The sequence below is a fragment of the Balaenoptera musculus genome, chromosome 3 (assembly GCF_009873245.2).
Source record: "Balaenoptera musculus isolate JJ_BM4_2016_0621 chromosome 3, mBalMus1.pri.v3, whole genome shotgun sequence".
Classification (NCBI taxonomy): domain Eukaryota; kingdom Metazoa; phylum Chordata; class Mammalia; order Artiodactyla; family Balaenopteridae; genus Balaenoptera; species Balaenoptera musculus.
The window spans coordinates 76,766,595-76,787,143 of NC_045787.1; the positions used below are offsets into that span (position 1 = coordinate 76,766,595).

General features: G+C 37.9%; 1 protein-coding gene across 2 annotated transcripts in view; it reads right to left on the bottom strand.

The window, feature by feature from the left end:
- Positions 1–819: 819 nt before the first annotated feature.
- PCSK1 (proprotein convertase subtilisin/kexin type 1) overlaps positions 820–20,549 on the bottom strand; it is a 42,990-nt gene continuing 23,260 nt past the window's right edge. The window contains exons 9-14 of one of the 2 annotated variants that reach the window (XM_036848080.1): positions 19,761–19,861; positions 11,867–12,100; positions 8,814–8,971; positions 7,300–7,433; positions 5,588–5,749; positions 820–3,920 (exon numbers count right to left, since the gene is read on the bottom strand). In XM_036848080.1, coding sequence (XP_036703975.1) covers positions 3,543–3,920; positions 5,588–5,749; positions 7,300–7,433; positions 8,814–8,971; positions 11,867–12,100; positions 19,761–19,861 — 1,167 coding nt within the window. In that variant the 3' untranslated portion in view covers positions 820–3,542. The remainder of the gene's footprint in view (positions 3,921–5,587; positions 5,750–7,299; positions 7,434–8,813; positions 8,972–11,866; positions 12,101–19,760; positions 19,862–20,549) is intronic. The other variant, XM_036848081.1, reaches the window with a different exon arrangement.

Here is a 20,549-nt window from a genome sequence, read left to right on the forward strand (position 1 = left end):
CAACCCTCCTGGTGGGAAGACTTTGAAGATGGCTGGATATGGAGGACAAAAGCCAGTTGAACAATCCTCTGGAATTCTTGAAAAATTATTTTAGTTTTACTGAGTATTTATTACTTAGGGGGAAGGAATGGGGTCTGGGGGAAAACCAACACTTCCCCCCCCCCACCCCCCAGTAGGAAGAGGTCAGATTCTGAAACGGTGGGTGGAAATTCCTGGAATGAAGGTTTGAAGCAGGAGAGAAAAATGGGCCTGAGAATAGGAGATCAGAATTAGGAATTGTGGGCTTCTAATGAGGGGCCCTCTGGGAAGGAGTTAATGCTTAGTTGCTGTAATCTGGCCTATAAACAATGTCATGATTAGTGAACTGTTGCAAATGACTTCTCTCACATGCAGTCCCTGTAGTTCGGGTTTTTTGTTTTCTGTTTTTCCCTCAACACTTTAGTTAACGCTCAATCATACAACTCACACAGTGAAAGACGGGGCTATAAAGGAAAATGAAATATACCTATTTAAGCAGATTCTTAAATTACCTTCAAGAAAGCCCATTTAGGGACTTCCCTGGTGGTCTAGTGGTTGAGACTCTATGCTTCTACTGCAGGGGGCTCGGGTTCAATCCCTGGTCGGGGAACTAAGATCCCACATGCCCTGTGGTGAAGCCAAAAAATAAACAAGAAGAATAATTAATAAAAAAAGAAAGAAAGCCCGTTTAACTTCTTAATGTAAACCTTCACCTTTTCCTTTTTACAGTTCATTTGGGAAATATAATAAGTAAGAGAAGGAGGTCCTGTTTTTGTTGGAAACATAAGCTTTTTTTTTTTTGACTTTGTGAGAAACCATTTATTCTTTTGATTTATAAGCATATTGTACATATTCTAGTTAATACATCAAGTATATAATGTGGGAGTTCCTTTAAAAATGCGAAGACCATACATGTTAAACTCAGCTACACATTGTATTAGGCTATTAGACAAATGTCATTTTTAATACCACAACACATATATATTACACTTTTTTTTTCACTGACAGAGGAACATGCCTTTCAAAAATATTTTATTGGATGAAACTCTCTTATTCTCAGGAAAATTTTGGTTTTTGATATAATTTATTATGCCTTTTAAAATTCTGTTTGATAAAAGCATTTGGTAAAGCATTATAAATACCTGTAAAGAAAATATAGTTTAAAATTCTGAGGGAAATATTATATAAGTTTCCTTTTCTACATTGTCACAAAAATCCACACAGGCACTAAGAAAGACTGACAAAAATATTTTATGTCTGAACAATATGTTCCAGGTTGGAAACATTCAAACATGACTTTATTTAAACATTAAAGCTTCTCTTGATTGAACCTTTGGCTACAATCCAATGGTTGGTTGGGGTTTTAACCAGGAAAAGATACTGTCAGAAGAATGAAAAAGAAAGCTTCATACAATTAGCACTAGGTTAGGAATGGGGATAGGATGAGTTTTCATTTTTTACCGTTTATTGGCCTCTCTGGGCCTTAGCTTTATTTTTTTAGTTGAAAATTGATCCAATAACTCTCTGGTACTTTTCAGCTTTATTTAATACTTTTTGATGTGCAGAAATTTTCAAAATTCTATCTAACACTATGTATCAAACAACATGTGATACTTCCAAGGACAGAGTGATACTGCAATTCTTTCAGGAGAACATCCTAGATGCATCATGGGTATTGCTCTGGAAATACCCTCATTCGGCACAAATTCAAATGGTAGAATTGGGGGTGAAAGTTTGTCTTACCAAACACACTTTAAAGCAAGTGACAGACTCTAGGGTTCTTTTCCTGATCTAGTTCAATGTAGTTCTCTTCCTGGTCCAGTGCATGTGTGGCCTTATGAAGTTCAGACTTCATGGAAGAATTGCAAACAGCAAACTCAGTGGGAGAATGCCAGTATTGTAGGTGACTGGAACCTTTGTGAGCATATAGGGAGTGGGAAGTGAGGGGATTGGCGGTTAATGAATTAGTATAAATGAGCATCTGGGTAAGGTGAGATTAAACATATAAGTCAAACAAGATTTCAGAGGTATTTTCAGGGGTCTCAAATACCATTTTTTTTTTTTTTGGCCTATAAATTAGATCATGACAGATTCTTATAATTATTGATTATCATACAGGTCCTACCTGAAAGAAGTTGGGGATATTTTTTTCCTAATGCATTTACACTTTGTACATGTTCATTAGTGCAGGAAAGGGTAAAATCAAATGCCTATTGAATGCTGACCGGTAAGGTGCCCGTGATAAGCAGCACGGAACAGGGTATCATGGGGGCATGTGTTCAAGTCTAGCTGGGCAGCTGCTACTCAGCTCCAACCAACTGTTGCGATGAGGGAAGATGGGTCTGAGAAGTAGGTTTTATGTGAAATCTCATATTTTCAATAATCACTCACATATTTAAAACATTTAACATGCCAAACAAAATCTAGCCTTTGGGCTGCCAGCTTGTGTCCTCTGAGTTGAAGCTTGGAGACAATTTGGTGAGAATTTGGATACTATCATCTTTAAGACTGGAGAAGGGCCTTTAGTGTCAAGGAATGAACACTCAGTTTCAAAGATCTAGAAAAATCTGCTCTAATGAACATAATTTAAAAAACAAATGAAGCCTCCCATTGGCTCTCCTTATTATGAATATTTTCCTGTTATTGGTTTTCCATGTTATGAGTGGTTTCCTATTATGACTATTAAAAAAATTACGATTAGGAATTTGCCAAGTCCCAAGTATAAGTTTGTTCTAAGAAAGTGGTATCAGTAGCTCTCTCAGTATTTAGTTTGTGGCTGAGAAAGGAGAAGGTAATGAGGAAGAGAGGAAGGCCAGAGCTCACAGCATGAGTCACAGTCACCTTTAGATCCATGGAGGCCTCTCCATGGCACACCAAGAAAAGAAAAATGCCCTAAAACTGCTCAAACCAGAAAATGCAGGGTTTGAGGCCTGTTTCTGGATCTAAATAACCCAGCCTTTCCCCAGAATGATCTAATGGCCACTTCCTGAACGAGCAGTACTTTGGAGTAGAAAGACCCAGGGTGTGAGTCTGATTGTGAACTCCTTCATTAGAGACTTTCCAAACCCTTCTTTAGCATTACAATTTGAATCACCACATGGCAAAGACAGAGGACAAGCTGTTAAGAATAGTCTTCCTTCCTCTCATTTTTTGCAGATTACTTTTTCAAATTACCTGTTGCCCAGGTTATGCTTTTTCTTTTCAGACATGAAATGGGAGGCCTGAGGAGGCATTCTCATGTGGTATGAGGACCACGTGTGAACCGTGGCTCCAGAAAGAACAAAAGATTTGACTTGTGCAGGCAGGGAAGATGTGTTTTGAAAGAGCTATAATCAATTCAGGAAGTTGGATTTACTGCTTGAGCTCATAGCTTTCAACTATCCAGGCTGGGGAGAAAAAGAAAAAGTACCGCAAAGGATATTACAAGCAGAAGAATCAATGACAAAACAACCACTTCAGACACAGGCAATATCTAACGGGAAGGAAGAAGCATGACTATTTCCAACTTAGGACCACCACTCATTTTAATTTTCCTTCCTCAGAATGTCCACCAGAGCTTGCAGCAGCCGGTCATCCCTGTGCTTGTAAGGCTTCGTGTTATAGAAAACATCAACGTAGTCATTATACAGACTATCCTCAGAGTCTTTAAGCTGGGAAGGTTTGTTCAGCCTTTCCAGGGCTTCATAGAAATTTTCGTAAGGGATGTTGAGCTTTGCACTTGGAGACTTCTTTGGTGATTGCTTTGGGGGTGGGTTTTTGCTGAAAGCGCTTTGTAGGAGTTGTAGCATGGCCTCAGAAGGGGCTCCCTCTGCCAGCTCATCCCTTCTGCCCCCCACACCGCTGCTGCTGGGGCTTTTGGATGCCAGAGGGTTCTCATTCAGGTTCTCTTGTGTGGGCTGCGCCTGAAACACAGAAAGCCACCGGCAAAGGGGAGAAGGCTCATTATTTAGGAGCAGGCAAGGCAGCTGCAGCACACACCCACTGCCTGCCCCTCGAGAGGCAGTCTGGGGAGCCGAGAGAACACAAGGCTTGGATTCGCACTAACTCGGAGTTCAATCCTCATTTTCTCATTTACTGAGGCACCTTTGGCACCTTTTTAATCTCCGTGAACTTCTCCTGTAAAATGGCAATTAGAATCCCTCCATTTCTGGTGGTTTTGAAGACTGAACGAGATGATGTATGTAAGCGCTCATACCTATCGGTCTCCTTCACTTGTCAGCCTGCTGTAGTAGAATTCATGTTAGGGAATTTAACAATATTGAATTCATTAATTTTAATGTCTGAATTCTGGGTGAAAAAATAAATTTTAAAAGATAGTAGGGTTTCATCCTATGGAAAAGAAGCAGTTTAGCACTCCCACTCTCTTTCCTCCCACCCATATTTTGGGAAGGAGCTGATAATAAAATAGGTAATAACTCGTACAGAGGCACCAACAGTGCTGTCGTGTGGGAATAGCTTTCTAGAGGCCTCTGGCTCTGTCAGGAGCTGCCCTTTCAGCCTCTGAGTTGTCAGAAGGGACCTGGGAAGAGACTGGGGTGGTGGGCGGGGAAGGGGGGAACTGGAGAAATCAGAGAAGCGGCTCTTTGTCAACTGTTGTGGAAGCATTTCAATATTTTAACAGACAAAGGGTCCTGTTAATACCCTTTAAGGAATCTTGGAGGAAGAAATACCCACAAGGTCCACCTGCCTCCAGAATTGGGAAGAGCAGGCCTCCAAGGTGGAGTCCCAGAGGAAAGCTATTCTGCAGAATATAAATGGGGCCATAATATGAGCTGAGGCCTTCTCACAGCTAGTTTATAAATTTCTTGAATAAATAATATCTTTGTACCTTCCAAAACACCTGTCACAGAGCCAGACCTATTCAGGGAAGGACATTCTGGAAATTCTGATAACCTACCTACTACATCTGAGGCACTGTGCTAGAGGCCTGAGGGATACAGAGATAAAGAAAATGTGCTTTCTGCCCACCATCTGATAAGGGAGAAGCCAGCAGCCTCAGTAGGCTGAGACCTAGGAATGTAATTGACTGACTTTAGCTTTCCTTGGCAATTTTCTGAGAGAAACTGTGATTCTATAGCTCCCCTTGGAGTTGCCAAGAAGTGTCAGTTAAGGAATTAGTAAAGAGAAGCCTGCATGATTTGGTCACTTGAGCCTTGGTCTTCTTTCTGTAAAATGGACATATTGAGGTCTATCCTCTCTAGGTTACAAGGATTATAAGTTAAATGAGACAATGTGAAAAATGCTTACAAACTAGGTGCAATACAAATGTTAGCTATATGTGATCATACAAAAAGACAGCTCTCTTTAAAATTTGATATTGTTATAAGTGGAGAAAATTCATGTTAGAGAACTGAATAATTTTGAATTCATTAATTTTAATTACTAACTTTTGGATAAAAGAATAAATGAAACAATTTCCTGTGGAAAATAAACAGTTTACTCCTACTCCCTTTCCTCCCAACCCATGTTTGATTCGCTTCCTGCCTAAAAGTTAGGGGCAGCTTCACCTACTACATTGTCTACTACAGTTCACAAAAGAACATGCCAGTAAGAACAGAGCCACACAGACCTCCCCCGAGTCCACCATCTTCTCCACCCCTCTTCGGTCATTCTGAACGGTGTTGTAGGACGTGTACACTCGGGGCTGTTTCATGTGTTCTGGTTGAGAAGAGGTCCCATGCAGAATTAGCTTCCAGTTCACGATTCTTCCTTCATTTTGCATTCTTCCAGACTAATGAATAAGCATACATAATTTTAGTGTATGTTCTGAGCAATATAAACTCCTTCAAAATAGCTAAATTTTATAGTTTAATTTTAAAATTCTGTGCATTTCATGTGTAGAGCTCTGGGTACAAAGACATAAATCACTGGACTCACTCTTGCTATGAAAATAGATAGTTGACGGGTTCAAAGATTTAAAAACTGATTAATTGCCTTCAGTTAAAAAAGGAGAACTCTCTACGTGAACCTTCTTTTCTATATTGGGTGTGTCCTTGAAAAGTTGACTGTATCTTATATAATGAGAATTATATTTATCAATTATCAACTTGTAGAAACATTCCATTGGGAAAAAAAAATGTCTGCAGAGTAATCTAAAATAGCCTTCAGCATTAATCAGTCCTTAAGAACTGTATATTTATGGGAAGAGTAATAATTTTCACAGGCCTAACAATTATGTTAAAAATAATGCTGAAATCTAAAATATCTTTTAAAAAAATCTAAAATATCTTTAAAAAACATCTAAAATTGTAGAGTCAGATTTTGCAGACTTGGTATAAAATAGTCCCATCTTGGTAAACAGATTTTCTTAGTTTCCTTATGGTGAAACTGAGTTAAAGAATGGAGGCCAAGGTTAGGAACAGGACCATAAACTAAGAATGTTTTCTTGTTCTCCCTACGAGAGCAGAAATTTTTACAACTTCCATTGCTAAATCACAATTTTAGCAGTCTTTAGGTGAAAGCTATTCTCAGAGGAAAAAAGTAACAATGACTGTAGAATTTTTATTAATTTAATTAACATCTCCAGGAATGTAAAATCATTTATTTTTAAAGTTATCTAGACATTGAATCTGGTGCTACTGGTACTTATAACACTGCTATCTCAGAATAACTTGGACCCGAAAAACCATTCATTTATATGCTCACCTATAGAAAATGCTGGAGAAATGATATAAAAATAAATAATTCAACTGTATTTGGCTTTTTGCTCAGACAGTTTATTTTTGGGACTGTGTGTTACAATTATAGATGAAAATCAGAGTGTTAGCAAACAGAAAGAAAACTGAGAAATGCTTTTGTTTCATAACTGAAACAAAACCAAAAAAGTCATATTAAATAAGATATGTTATCTAACAAGTAAGCTACTTTTAAATAGCCACTGCAGTAAATATTGGTAGGAGTTCTGTCATATGACCCCAGCAGAGCGTCATAGCAAAGTTGGTGTAGCATTTAACTATGGTTGTGAATACAGCTGATTCTGGTGGCTGAGTAGGTCATGTGGCTGGCTGTGTTCTGACATGGGTATACTTAGATTTGCCCCACAGTCTGCCACATTGTGTATCAAAATATCTTTTCTTCCTTCTTATATGGCTGGTGCCTGATTTTTTAAAATTTATTTTCTATATAGCCAAGTGGGCAAAGCTTGAAACACTAAACTTTCTCCTTACCTCTATAAGGAGTGATCAAATTTCCTTTGGGTCCTTTCTTATGCACTAACTTTAGAAGTGCTTCAGAGTATTTAAAAGTGAGCTTGTGGTTCTGTATCCTTTCATTCATACTTACAATGTCTGTAATTCCCAAAGTCCAAGTGCCTATGGGATTCTCTCCCCATGTGTGAACAGACATGAAGTCCCAATTCTTAAAGCCATTAGGAGATGTATCCCGCTCTCTTTCAGCCAACAGTACGGTGCTGGTTCCTGTTTTCATGCAAGAATCACGAATTAACAAGTGTCCTAACAGATCTGATAGTAAGACACACTTTAGCATTTGATAACTGAAAATGGAAGCCGGGAAAAACTAGCCCTCTTAATTTTCTCTTTGAGTATAATACCAGGATGGAGACATTCTCAGGAAATAAAAAAGTTTTTATTCACACTACTTAGTGCATTGCCTGACATATAATAAGTTGTCAATAAGTATTGTAGAAAAATAAATAATGGATGAATATATTGAGTAAGGTTTATCTGAATAAGGAGAACTCAGAGAACTATGTTTATGAACTACATTAAAGAAGAGCATCAAAGACCTAACATACATATTAATGGAACTATCATTTTGAAATTTAAGAGGAATTTTTGAAAATTTAATAGGTGCCTGAGTCTATAATGTAGCATAGACATAATAAAATAAAGCCATATATAATTTAATCTCTTGTCATATAAAAGCTACTAGTAAGAGTAGTTTACTAGTAAGAGTAGTTACTCTAAATTTTCAAATCCAAGTTCTCTATAGATCAATAAATAATATTTTTAAGAGAAAGTGTCAAATGAACTATAGGGCCATTAATGAAAAAGCATTCTGCCAATATTTCAGGCCAATTCCAAGATATTAAGGAAGCATAATTCCAGAATTAACAGAACTTACTCCAAACCTCTAGGAAGTTCATATCCTGGAAGGGCATTATAGAGATAGTTCATCTTTCTCATACATCACTTATGGGAATTAAATTTAGTCAGTTGAATCCTACTAAAACATGAAAAAGGATTAGGACAGGTTCTCCTGGTTGGATCGTGGTTTATGTTTCACAAGCTCTTTACCATCTATGATCTTGTCTGACTTAGTAACCTTTCAGGAAAGGACAAGTGTCCGTATATCATATCATATGCCTTAATCATATAATTGTGGAAAATTTGTTAGTCTCCTCACTCTCTTTCATGGATCAGAATTCTCAGTTTTTCCACTTAATTCCTTGGATGAGACTGATGTATCTGTCAGCTTAATTATTAGAGTAACTTTCACTAATGTGTTACCTGAGAGAAATGAATGATAGATCAGTGACCTGGGATAATGAGCACAGTTTGAAAATGCATAACTCAGAAGGGTTTATTAATTGGTATTATTTGAATAGGCCTCACTCTTTGCTTATCTAAGGATCAGTTTGAATGAGCAGAGCAGAGGTCTGATGCAAAAAAAAAAAAAACCAAACAAACATATTTTTTAAGACTTGGAAGTATCTATGGGAAGACTTAGGTCTATATATAAACACAAATCAATCATTGATTTGAAATCATTTAATTTATACTGAAAAATTTAAACACATAATTTAGAAGAAATTGATTTTTTTTTTTGAAATTTACCAGCAGCAGAAGTGAGGGTGACATGAAGGTCTCCTCTGCGGGAATATTCAATTGTTGCTTCAAATTGCACATGTTCCAGTGACTTGATAGCATTTTCTTGTCCTTCACAAGCTCTTGTTGGAATTTCTATGATAACTTCTCCATTAGCTTTCAGGGCTCTAAATACATTAAAGAATCATCACTGAACAAAGTGTACCTCTTCTTCCTTGCATTTTATGGAAATATGTACACCACACTCTTGAGGAGATACTCAGCTAGGCTTGTTGTCTCTCTCTATTATGAGTAGAACCCAATTCAGGATTAGGTATAAAGTAATTTTAATGCACAAGAAAATGATAAGGTTTTCTGGAAATAGAAAAAAACAATTCTACAATTTATATGGAACCACAAAAGACTATAAATAGCCAAATCAACCCCAAGAAAGAAGATCAAAGCTGGAGGAATCACACTTCCTAATTTCAAAATATAATACAAAGCTACAGCAATCAAAACAGTATGGTACTGAAGAAAAAATTAAAAAAACACTAATTCAAAAAGATACATGCACCCCAGTGTTCATAGTACCATTATTTACAATTGCCAAGATATGGAAGCAGCTTAAGTGTCCATCAACAGATAAATGGATAGAGACGATGTGATACACACACACACACATACCATGGAATACTAACCAGCCATAAAAAAAAATGAAATTTTGCCATTTGCAACAACATGGCTGGACTTGGTAAGTACTATGCTAAGTGAAATAAGTCAGAGAAAGACAAATACTGTATGATATCACTTATATGTGGAATCTAAAATACACAACAAACTAGTAAATATAACAAAAAAGAAACAGACTCACAGATATAGAGAACAAACTAGTGGTTGCCAGTGTGGAGAGGGAAGTGGAGGGGCAATACAGGGGTAGAGGCTTGAGAGGTATAAACTCTTAGGTATAAAATAAGCTATAAGGGTATATTGTACAACACAGGGAATATAACCAATATTTTATAATAATTATAAATGGAGTATAAACTTTAAAAATTGTAAATCACTATATTTTACATCTGTAACTTATATAATATTGTACATCAACTATACTTCAAAAGAAAAAAAGTATAGTACTGGCATAAAGACAGAAATACAAGCCAATAGAACAGAATAGAGATCCCAGAAATAAACCCACCCATTAGACCTGAAACTGTAAAACTCCTTGAAAAAATATAGGGAAAAAGCTTCATGACATTGGTCTTGGCAGTGATTTAATGGATATGACATTAAAAGCACAGGCAGCATACACACACAAAATAAATGAGTAGGACTACATCAAACTAAAAAGCCTCTGCACAGCAAAGGAAACAAACTGAAATGGCAACCTGCAGAATGGTAGACAATATCTGATAAAGGGTTAATCTCTAAAATATATAAGAACTCCTACAACTCAATAGCAAAAAAACCAACAACCTGATTCAAAAATGAGCTAAGGACCTAAATCAACATTTCTCCAAAGAGGACATACAAATGACCAACAGGTATGTGAAAAAAAAAAAAAGTTTACCATCATTAATCGTCAGGGAAATGCAAATCAAAACCCACATCAAAACACCTGTCAAGAGTCAGATGACTATTACTAAAAAAAAAAAAGACAAGTGTTGGTGAGCATGTGGAGAAATTGGAGCCCTTGCACAATTGGTGGGAGTGCAAAATGGTGCAGCCACTATGGAAAACAGTATGAAGTTACCTAAAAAAAATAAAACTGCCATATGATCCAGCAGTCTCACTTATGGATATTTATCAAAAGAATTGAAATCAGGATCTCAAAGAGATATTAGCACTCCCATGTTCATTGTAGTATTATTCACAGTAGTCAAGATGTGGAAACAACCTAGATATTCATCAACAGATGAATGGATAAAGAATATGTAATATTCCATACATACAATGGAATATTAGCTTTAAAAAAGAAGGAAATTCTGCTTTATGTGACAATATGGATACAACTTGAGGATATTGTGCTGAGTGAATAAACCAGTCACAGGTAGATAAATATTGCATGATTCTACTTATATGAGGTATCTAAAATAGTCAAATTCATAGAATCAAAGAGTGGAATGTTGGTTGCCTGAGGCTTGTGGGGGAAATGGAGAGTTCCTAATCACTGGGCATAAAGTTTAAGTTAAGCAAGATAAATAAGTTCTAGAGATCAGTTGTACATTGTACCTATAGTTAACAATTATGTATTGTACACTTAAAATTTAAGAGGGTAGATCTCATGTTAAGAGTTCTTAACACAATAAAATAAAATGGGAAAAAAGGGAACAAAATGTTAAGGAAGACACAGATACTTAAATACAATGCTATTTGCCATGGCATTGAATTCAAGCAGATTTGCCTTATACCCATCAAAAAGTGGTCCAATACTGAAATATACCCTCTTAAGAAATGATTTTCTCTCCCTAATGCAGGCCCTCCAAGCCTCCCACCCTTGGGTATTTTGTGTGAGTGGGTCTTCAGTATAATTGCAGTTGCCTTGATATGAGATTCTGCTTCCGTAGCTAGATGTAGTGGGAGAGGTGTAGTCTAATTGAAAGCCATATGATAAAAGATCCTTCACAGAAGGGAAGTCATGAATCACAAAGCACTGTGGCATGAAGCGAGGTTCTTTTGGAAGTAGGTTTGGGGTAACACTGGTTGGCAAGTACTGCATTTCATCATTTCTAAGATGCGTTAGAAAAAATTTTAACATCTTTGAATTTGGAATGAATATTAAAGAACTGATGGTTGGTAATAGTTTAACTGGCAATGATTTTTCTTAGTGATATATAAAACAATGGTGCACGTTAACTTACTGCTATCTGGTTGGTAGGCTATGAGAGGAAAATACAAATATGTTAACATGATTTGCAAATCTTTGATCTCTGTGATTCCTCATGGACACACAGGGAACACTGACAAATGCCATCTCCATCTACTTCAGAAGGGTAGGTGAGAAAAATTAGGCAGAGTGACAAACGTCATACTCAAATAGTGCCATGGGCACACATTTGTTTAAAATTCCTAGAGACACTTACCTGGGCTCAAAGTCATTGTCTTTTACAACACACTCCTTCTTCTCAGGCACACTGCTCCAGGTCCTGGGATCAGCTAAATCCACCAGAGCTTTGGCATTTAGCAACCCGAATCCAAATCGACTATTCACCATCAAGCCTGCTCCATTCTTTTTCCATCCAGGGTTATTGGCCAGTGGGTCATACTCAGAGGTCCAGACAACCAAGTGCTGCATATCTCGCCAGGTGAGATTTGGACTGGAGAGGAAGTGACCCAAAGAAATCTTTCAGGGACAAAAAGAAGTTTCCTTGCAAAAGCAAGTGCTAAAAACAATCATCTCCATCCAGAGATGATGAGGTATCTTTTGCAACTGTACTTATGTAATTTTTGTGCGTATCACTATTGGTATGTCTTTCATTCATAATTAAAAATACAGTCTTGAAAACTTCTCCTCATACCCCGTAAGTTAAGATCTTAGCATGAGTAAAATTGGTTTTCAGCATTGTAGAAAGGTAGAACGTGGCCCCTGATTCCTATGTACTTACATTTAACTGGAGCAAAAATTAAAAATGACAGCACTTCCTTTGTGCCCTCCAATCTTCTGCTGTTCATTAACAGCCTTAGTATTTTCAGCATTATGAACCCACAGTTGAGCTTTTGACTTCCTTCTTAGGAAGATTCAGATTTAGACATGGGCTGGCTACCTACTCTTAAATATTTTTTTATCTCTTTTCTTTATATAGCAAAAGTGTCAAGAAGTTCTTAGCTACTTGAGATCATTCTTACAAGGCACCATGCTGAATAGTGTGGGGATATTCAAGGAGGTAGTTCATGTTTTTAAGAAGTGTACAATCAAGTAAAGAAACTAAGTCTTTCAATAACTATAATATATCTGTTGAATGCTGTATTCATAGCATAATGTATTGTAGAACTTTGAAGAGAAAGAATTCTTTTGGGATGGAAAGATCTAGGAAGCCTTTTCTAGGAGGAAATATTTGAGTTGATCTTTAAAGGGTGGGTAGAATGTCAAAAAGTGGAAAGAGAGAGAACAGGGGATGAGGCAATGGGTCAAAACCTCTGACGGGGGAAGGATAGGATGTGGCCAGAGTACAGTGAACGGTCTGGTTTACTGGAGCAAGGAAGAGGTGAGCAGGAGTACTGAGCCGGATGGTGAGGACCTTGAATGCCAGGAAAAGGAGCTTATACTTTATCGTTTGGGCAAGGGGGAGCCATCGAGGGTTTTTGAGCAAGGAAATGGTATAATGAGGAGTCTTGGCAAAATTAATTTAGCAGCAATATAAAGATAAATCAGAGATGCATGGGATTGTCAGGTCTGTTATAATGAATATGAAACCTTCCCTGATCACCCTATTTAAGATTTCAATTCTCCCCAAATACTCCTGAGCTCTCTTATCTTGCTATACTTTATTTTTCTTTTATAGTGCTTATCATCTTCTAACATACTGAGCAACTCATTTGCTTTGCGTATTATTAATGTCTGTCTCCCCTGCTAGAATCAGCTGGGAGAAGGGCTGAGATTTTTATCCATCTTGTTCTCTGATGTGTACCAAGCACTCAGAAGAATGCCAGGCGCAGGGTATATATGCTGGGTAAATATCGGTTGGTTGGATGATTGAATGTGTCTAAGTGTTAACTAGCCTTAGATACAATTTTAAAACTTACTGCTATTAGTCATTAGAGTCTTTCATGATCTCAAGCTTTTCCTTAGCTTTGAGACCTGCATTGTTTCTATCAAGCCAATCAAGCATTATTTATTAAATAATAAATGCCTAAGTGTTGAGTCTTCAAGGTTTCTATCTTACCACTAGGTTGTGAAACAACCATCAGGGGAATCTGGCTCAACTTGCTATCTTCTCCCCAGAGCCCATAATGGACTGGTTTAACAATCCCCTGGTGACAAGCAAGAGGCAATACACATTCCTAAACACTGAGGAGTCGGTTGCTGGCTAAAAGCCTCGTCCTCATCATAAGCATTGCAAAGGCTCTATCTGGTGGGCCTCAGGGGGAAGCTGTCCTCTCTCCACACCAGCCTGAGTGCACAGCCCGTGCATCACCATCTCTGAAGGGAGCTGCAGTCAAGGACTCAGGCCTTCCTCCCCCATCAAGCTCTTCCCATATTTACATTCCTAGGCCCTGCGCCTTCATTCCTAGGTCTCCTTATCTGAGGCCTTGGGCAAAGCTCTTCTTCAGGCGCCTCAGCCAAGGCCTCCTAATGCGGGGAGGAGAAGGAACCTTGAAGATACTTCTCCCCACTCTGACTCAGTACCCAGTACTTCTCCACTCCGAGCCTTCCCCCTCACCCCACCCCACCCCAGAGTCCATAAAACTACCAGAGCCTTCTGTTGGGGCTTCCTCAACAGTGAGACAACCCCCATGTCCATGCTTTCAGCTGACCATCAGCTGGTGCACCTTTCCATGGGGGAAAATGGAATAGGGAGAGTCAGTGTTTTGTCTGGTTTTAGACTCTGGCCTTTACCATCACAGTAAGTGATGAAAGGCTTAACTCTTTCATTTTTGGTCTGTTGCTTTAAAGCTACTCTGACCCCTGGCAGTTCAATATGCTTTCTCTCTGCTCAGCTGAGCTCCTGACAAACAACACAGAGAGTGACTGATAAAGGCCTAAACCTACTGAATCAAAATATCTGAGGGTAGGGCATGATTTTGTATGTATATTTGAAAAAAACTGTCTAGGCAGTTTTATGTTATACCTAAAATAAAGTTGGAAGAAAGAATACAAGCATATAACTAATTAAGACAATTAGGGGTCAGAATAGGGAGTAATAGAAGGCACATTAAATTATATTCTACTGCCAAAGACCTGTGTGACCTTAAGCAAACCACTTCATCTCCCTGGGCCTGAGTGGACTCATCTATAAGATGAGTTGTTGAGTATGACAATCTTGAAAATTCCGTATTATTCAGAACTCCAATCTGCCCAATATCATATATACTTCATTGTAGATCTTGTTTCCACATTGGCCATCCCACACTGAGGAATAATTAACTAGCTGAGCAGAAACGGCTTATTTTCTGAATGTGGAAACTAGTTCTGGCCCATATGGCACTTTATTGAAATTCTTGCTTCCAGTCTTTTAAAGAGAGTTTTAGGTAAAAGCCTCTTATCAAGGGGGTCTCTGGGCAACACACCAATTTCCCACTTGGACTCTCAGTGTGGGCAGGTGTGTGTGTGTGTGTGTGTGTGTGTGTGTGTGTGTGTGTGTGTGTGTGTGTGTGTGTGTGTGTATAGGTTGGGATGAGGATATGTAGTAAGGAGGCACGGTCTTGATAATCATGATAATCAAACACAAAGCTGATTTTCTACATTAGTTAGAGAATTTGTTTTTTATTTAGTTGCAGATTTTATTGTTTTTTAATTTTCTTTTACCTATTCTTTGCAAAATATTCAGAGGCTTCATTGTCATGCAATTAGGAAAATTAAGCCTATTTTTCATTTGAGTGATTGCATTTCATAAATGAAAAGGAGCTTCTAACAATAGTGCATCTCATTCCTGACAGTCTTCCTCTGTTAATTAGCTTCTCAGTCCTCAATGGCATCCAGAATAATTAAATTTTTTAAAACTACATTGGGTTGCTAATCAAGGATGTGTTTATAGAAAATAAGGGCTTTGGAATTAAACACTGAAATTAAGCATTGCTTCTAATTAGAAGAGTGTAGGTAAAGTAATCTGGAGACAAAATTCTAAGGTGAAAAATCTTAAAGGCTACGTGGTTTAGCCTCTAATCACAATTAGATAAGCCTAAATGTTGAAGATTTTCTAACCTAGAGACTTTCCAACATTTCACAATCCACTGAGTCAAGGATTTCTTTGATGTGATTTATCCAAAGGTTTCATGCAACTTTGAAAGTACGTTTCCCATCCTCTAACCTTTAATGAAAACAGAAGATTGGTTCATCTGTTTGTTTAATACCGCCAAAGGTGTGAAGGGATTCAATGTTTCACTTCTTGCTCTTTATTAAAAATTATTCTGATTCTTTGCTCTCCCCTCAAAAGACAGGTTACTGTCTGCCATCTTTCTTAAGTATAATAGTACCACAGGCATTTATCCAAGGAATTCCTGTCTCTCTTAGTGTGTGTGTGTGTGTGTGTGTGTGTATTATATATATATATTTTTTTTTTTTTTTTCCAGGATATGCCTATTAAGTATCCTAATGGGCCTCTTCACAGTCACAGCCCAATGAGGTTGTAGGAAAATACAGTTGTAAGGTAACCCTTCATAGCAGCTGTTTCTCAAATTTTGGCTAAGGTAACTACCAGCATAAACATTGCCTGGAATATCAGAAACTTCTGAATCTGAGTCGCTGGCAATTGGACCCGGGAATCTGCAAACTAAATAAACATCCAAGGTGATGACTGTATGCTGGTGTTTGAGAAACACTCTTCTAGGGAAGGAAAATATTCCTCTATACATTTGATCCAGAAAGTATTCTTTGAGCCAGAAATCATTCTTTCTCCTTCCCTCTCCTCTTCCCATTCCCCAGACTCCCATATTTAATGCAGCATAGTAAGTAGTCTGCATGACAGGAGCCTTTTATTCAGAATTCATAAACATGAGTTAAGATGTTTCTTTATCAGTCTCAATCTTCTTAACTCCTCTTTCTTTGAGGGGATGGTATTTCCCCTCCCTCACAGGACTATAGGAGGCAGTGTCCTGTAGCTGCTGGTAGTACAGGCTTTGGGGTCAGACAGACCTAAGTTTGAATCTTTTGTGGGATCTTGGTTACATTTCTCAACCTCTCTAAGTCTCAGTGTCTTCCTTAGTAAAATGCAATTAATAATTTCTGTGTCACAAGACTGTTGTAAGGATTAGAGTTGGTATTGTATATAAAGAGGTTAGCACAGTGTCTGGCCATGGTAAGAGCCTGATAAATACTGAATGTTATTATTCTTGATAAATTTAGCCCAGAGTTGTTCTTCAGTCTCCATAGTTGTTCCTTGAGGAGAAGCACATGGTTAAATGATTCTTCCAATCTTGATTGTCTAGGGACTCTTCTAGAAATTCTGGCATTCAGATTTTCTGAAATAGTCATTTTGGTATAGACGGTTGAATGGAGCTAAGAAAACTGCCCATCTGAGAACAGACATCCCAATAATCTATATGTACTTTGGCAGGAAGTTTATAAATGTTAAGATAGATTATGGCCATCTTACTGATGATTGAATCAAAATGAAAAGAATTAAATTCTTATTACATGCACCAGGGAGATCATAGACTCTTAATGTCTCTTAAATCATGAGCAGTGTGAGAATCTGATGGAACCTACAAACCATTCCCCCCAAAATGCCAGACACGCACTCTCAAACATTTCTGCATCTAGTTTCAAAGAAGTTCATGGACCCCATGTATTTCATAACAATCCATGGAGCCCCTGCTTTATAAATAGTCCATTAGGAATTAACTGAGATTAATGAGGCTAGATCATTCTTAGATCACTTTCTCCTTATACAGAAATAGAAGGTTTGAAATTTTAGAAGTTAGAGATTACACTTTTAAAATTTAAGTTCTTAGTCAAAATAACATTACATCTGTTCAGCTAGATGGGTATTTCTACTATTCTGGTCACTAGACAAGGATGGGCTAGGTCTGGCTAGTTACATTTGCATGCATCTGATAGGTGTTGGGTAGGGAAGACAAGATTTTAAGGATGGTTTTCTTTTAAAAGCTCCCTGGAGCTAAAAGCTTGTATCCTAAAATCATAAATATCATGATCTTGTTTCACTACCTGTGTGTAACTACTTGCCTTTATAGGACCTTATTTCTTTCACTCTGGTCCTCTTACCACCAACCTCAGCAATTCATGTTAGATGATCTATATATGCTGATACCTTCAGTTTCAAACTGGAGGATTTTATAAAGGGAAAAGGTTTGAAAAAAATGATCTGATCTGACCCCTCCATTCTACAGATGATAAATTGAGCCCTCTTAATTTGCCTAAGGTCACATAGCTAGTGATACGCCTAGAACTTGAAGCCAGGTGTTCCTTGCACTTTTCACTGCTTAGATTATCTTTCCTCAAATTTGGTTTGGGTCTGCTGATGCCAGTCATAGCTTGTGTCTTTAGACTTTGCCCTCTGTCCATCCCCTTCCTGTTACAACTGGACTCAGATTCTGAACATAGCTTTTCCGTTGGATTCAAGAGCTTCAGATTTCCCTGTTTCTGACTGGGCATCTGGATTTGCTCTTCCTTTATCAGTATCTTTCCAGCCCCTCCAAGTAGGTAGACTCTTGATACAAGCCTTACTAGGCCTATCTTTCTTAGCCGCTGTGGCCGTTTCATAGCTGAGGTACCAGGGACTAAACCACAACTCCACAGATGGCTCCAGGGCTCCTGGAACGATGCTGGACTCTCCTCAGGAACTGCAGGGCTTTTCCAGCTATGGCCCGGGCCAAGGAGTTCTGTTCTTCCACTACTGTGAACCTCACCTCATCTACTGAACATGACATGAAGGAACTGCTTTGTCCTCTCTGTAGAGAATATGGATGTTCTTCTAAGATAACTTCCTTTTTAGGAAGGATAATAGTAATTTACAAGTTTTAACACTTCCTCTATCATGCAACCATAGCACCTGACTTAACATTTAAAGATTTCTCACCACACAACATCAGAACATTTTTTCCTCTGTATGAAGTATTAGACTATTGAATAACTATTATGAAGGGAAAAATGTTGCTAAATCTCTTTTTTGGTAACATACACTAAAATAAATTCCAGGGGGATTTAGAACATAAATATGGTAAAGGAACCATAATAAAAGACATATAAATAAATGTGTATATAATTTGGAGTTGTAAAGATTTTTCCGAGCATAAAAAGGAAAAAAACCTTAAAGAGACTGACAAAGATAACTGTATACATATTAACTTCATTACATTAAAAATTACATGTAAATAAAATTAAAAGGTAAATGTCAAACTAACCAAGCATTAGTAGCTTTTCTAACTAAGGCCATAAAACAAAATCAAGGTCATAAACAATCACAGATGATAAATGGCAAAAGAATATAAAATATTGAGCTTCATTAGTAATGAAATAAAAGCATATAGAGATGAGATGCCATTTTCACCTATCAAAGTAGCAAACATTTTAAAAGATAATAAAACTAGGTTTGATAAGGGTTTAGGAAACTGGCACTCTCACACATATACTGCTGGTGGGAATACAAAATGGTACCGTCTTTATAGACAGTAACTTGTCAATATGTATCAAAATCATTAAAACATGCATGCCCTTTGACCCAAAAATTCCAATCATAAGTGTTTATCTTAAGGAAATTATCAGAAATGATAACTAATATCTGTGGACAAGGGTGTTTGAGCATGAAATGGCCTTAATAAAATTTGCATTTATATAATGGTATACTACAAAAAGATAAGAGTCCTGTTTTTAATTCTCATGTCCCCTGATGTGTTATATCAGCTCTAAGGTGGGGCTTATATAATCTAAAAAAAAAGGATGTTTTTTAAACTTATTATTCCTAACACTACCCACAAGAAATTATCTGGACAAAGTCTTTCTTGGTGGGAATAAACAGAAGTGAGAAGGCCTTATAGCTGAGTGGTAGGAGGACTGGAGAGGACTGAGTGGGAGGAGAGCATGAGTTTTTAAAAGTCAAGGAAGATAGCTTTAGATATGAGAAAGTGCTCTTAATATAGGTGGATTAAAACAATTACAAAATAGTGTGTGAATTAAGATTCCAATTTTGCAAGATAAGTGTGTGTGTTAAATCTACATTGAGATGTTGACAGGAAGAGAGCTTATTTTTTGTTATTTTTTGTAGTTTTCCACTGTAACCATATATTCAGAAAAAAATATATGCTATGAAAAAGAAAGAGAAACAGCTTTTTACGGGTGATTAGACGCTTTCTGGGCCTTACTTTGCTTCCAGGGCCAGAGCGAAGATGCCAGCAGCCAGGGGCGCTGATGCAGAGGTGCCTGTGTGGGTCTCTGTGCAGTCGTTGTGCAGGTCAGCACTCGTCTGAGGGGCACCAGGAAAGAAAGAAACATGGGAGAACATGTGAGGAGTGTGATCCTGTCCCCGGGGTTAACCCCACCGAGGGCTGCATCTGTTAGGATCAGGAAGCCCAGCTGATTCGATTCCCTACTTCCTCCTCTAAACTACAGGCGGATGTTTGCCATCTGCTGATATTTTAGCTCACTCTCCTCTATATGCAACTTGTCTATAATTCTGGCATCAGAGTGCCTTTTCTGGGGATGAAGTCCTCCCACTACGAATTTTTTTTCCTCTTCTGAGATTCCCAAATGAAATGCTGTCTGTAAAAAAGGGACTGTTTCAAAATCACTGTGAATCATGCTGGCCCATTAATCATCAGGTCCATTGTGTTTGGCCTGGCATATTTAGAAATTTTGCCTCATGCACAATTCCCTTTTGCCTTCAGATTGACATTTGACTGCCTCTTCAGCATGAGGAGGTAAAGCCATCCTGATTTGGGCCACTTGAACTATTTGCACAAAACGTGTTTAGTGTGTAGCTTGCACTCACTGTTGATGTAATCTGATGGCCATGAGTTAGTGTCACATTTGTACTTTGATGAACATGGCGAGTTTTTTTCAAATGAAAGTGGGCTGGACTTAGATCTGGGCTCAAATTCTAAACCTGCCACTCAGTAGATGTGTCCCATGGGCAAGTCACTTGGTTTCCCCAT